The 1841-nt window shown below is 55.1% G+C and overlaps 1 protein-coding gene across 1 annotated transcript; it reads right to left on the bottom strand.

The window, feature by feature from the left end:
* Positions 1 to 397: 397 nt before the first annotated feature.
* UCN3 (urocortin 3) lies at positions 398 to 892 on the bottom strand. Its single transcript, XM_028114622.1, has one exon. The coding sequence runs from the start codon at positions 890 to 892 to the stop codon at positions 398 to 400; it is 495 nt and encodes a 164-aa protein (XP_027970423.1).
* Between the last annotated feature and the right edge of the window lie 949 nt (positions 893 to 1841).

A 1841-nucleotide genomic window follows, 5' to 3' on the forward strand; every position in this document is an offset into this window, starting at 1 on the left:
GGGGTCTGAAGTCAGGATGGTGAGGTGCGGATGGGGTGGTGTGTGGGCAGGAAGGAGCGCTGTGCGTCCTGTTCCCAGGCACGGGTCGTGGAGGAAGAGCAGGACGGCGGCGACCTTTGCCTCGTTGCCGGCGAGGAGAGGAGAGGCGGGAGAGACATCCGACGAGGGAGAGCGTGAACGGCCTCACGTCTGCGCAGGTGGGACAGGCCTGCGCTTGTGTGCATGTGCGCAGAGGAGGGGCTGGGCTGCAGGTGGGAAGGGAGCAGAGGGGCCGAGCGGTGAAGCAGCCTGGAGAACCCGACCCATCCCCCCAGATACAAAGCGGCCGAACCGGCAGCCCCTGGCCCTCCACCCCGGCCTCCGTCCGTGTCCGCCACCCTCCTGCAGGCCTCTGTTTCTACTTCTTACGCCCAATCTGGGCCATCAGGAGCGCGTTGGCAGCTGCCTTGGCCTGCAGGTTCTTGGCCTTGGCGATGTTGAAGAGGATGTTCATGATATTCGTGGGGACGTCGAGGGACAGCGTGAACTTGGTGCGCCGGTCACCCTTGGCCTGGTCCGGGTACAGCCTCCCCTTGGGCTGAGCTGGGGGCAGGAATCTGTACCGGGCGCTTCCTGCGCCACTGCCGCCCCTGGAGCCTGGGAAGGTCTTCTTGTCTTCTTCCGCCTCCTTTTCGTCGTCCTGTCCTGAGGAGGGCTCTTGGCTGGGCGGGTAGGGCAAGCCTCTCTCGCTCAGCGGCGACGCATCCCCCAGCCGGCTCTTCCTGGCCTCCGACAGGGCTGTGTCAATACAGCTGAACAAGTACTTGGCCCCGCAGGACTTCTGGGAGAGGCCTGGCCGGGGGGCCCCCGGCACCAGCAGCAGCAACAGCAGGAGGTGGGCTGGCTTCAGCATCTCTCCCTGTGGGCGAGAACGGGGTGTGAGAAGGGCTCAGCTCTCGGAAGGACATGGGTTAACATTCAGTAGGGCTTTGGTCATATTCTACAACGGTTCTCCAAGGGTGGCCTCGGGACCAGCCGCAGCACTGGGGAGTTTGTCACCAATGCAAAAAGTTCTCAGGTCTTGCCCCCAGAATGACTAGATCAAAAAGTCTGGGGCCAGCGATCTGGGTTTTAATCAAGCCTTCAGGTGATTCTGATGGTCAGTAAAGTTTGAGTGCCATTAATCGGCTGGTATTGATGGTTTCTATTTCATTCAGTTTTGCTGGTCACCCCTGGCCCTGCAAGATGAATGGCAAATATGCAAGGTGAACATTTCATAGCTTACTTGGGTTGATTTTAGTGGCTGAGTGACGTTTAGTTCTCTTATCCTTAGTGCTGCTGACTCAGTGCGTCCCTATTGCTTGAAGACCATGGTGGGTGGTCCAGTCAGTGTGTGTGAGGCAGCTCCTCAAGACCCATCCCCTGCTGGGCTATCAGCATTCCTCAGGAGCAAACACGTTGTGAATTTGGTTGGCTTTACTACAGAATTTATGAAGTGAGAGTCAGTTTGATCTCTGTGTAGAGACATTAAGTATTTCACAAAAACCACCTGTATTCTCTAGTGTTTAAGATTGATGTGACCTCAGTCCTAAAACTATCAGTTGTCTCTATTATATGTATGTTCTTGGTTATCCATCCGACTGACTGAGAGAGAAATCGTCTGAGAACTAATCCAGGGACACCCATGTTCAAGGACATGCTGTACCAGGAGTGGGTCAGTGCCTTCAAATGCAGGGCAGGTCATGCAATTGTCCAGGGCTAGGAGATGCTCAGAGGCATGAAAAGATTATAGTCTATAGCAACCATTTGAATCTAGTCTTTTATTAAAAAGAAAGAAAAAGAAAGAAAGAAAAGAAAGAAAG

Source organism: Eumetopias jubatus, unplaced genomic scaffold (genome assembly GCF_037043125.1).
Source record: "Eumetopias jubatus isolate StellerSeaLion01/CBP00866 unplaced genomic scaffold, mEumJub1_p1.0 scaffold_8, whole genome shotgun sequence".
Taxonomy (NCBI): domain Eukaryota; kingdom Metazoa; phylum Chordata; class Mammalia; order Carnivora; family Otariidae; genus Eumetopias; species Eumetopias jubatus.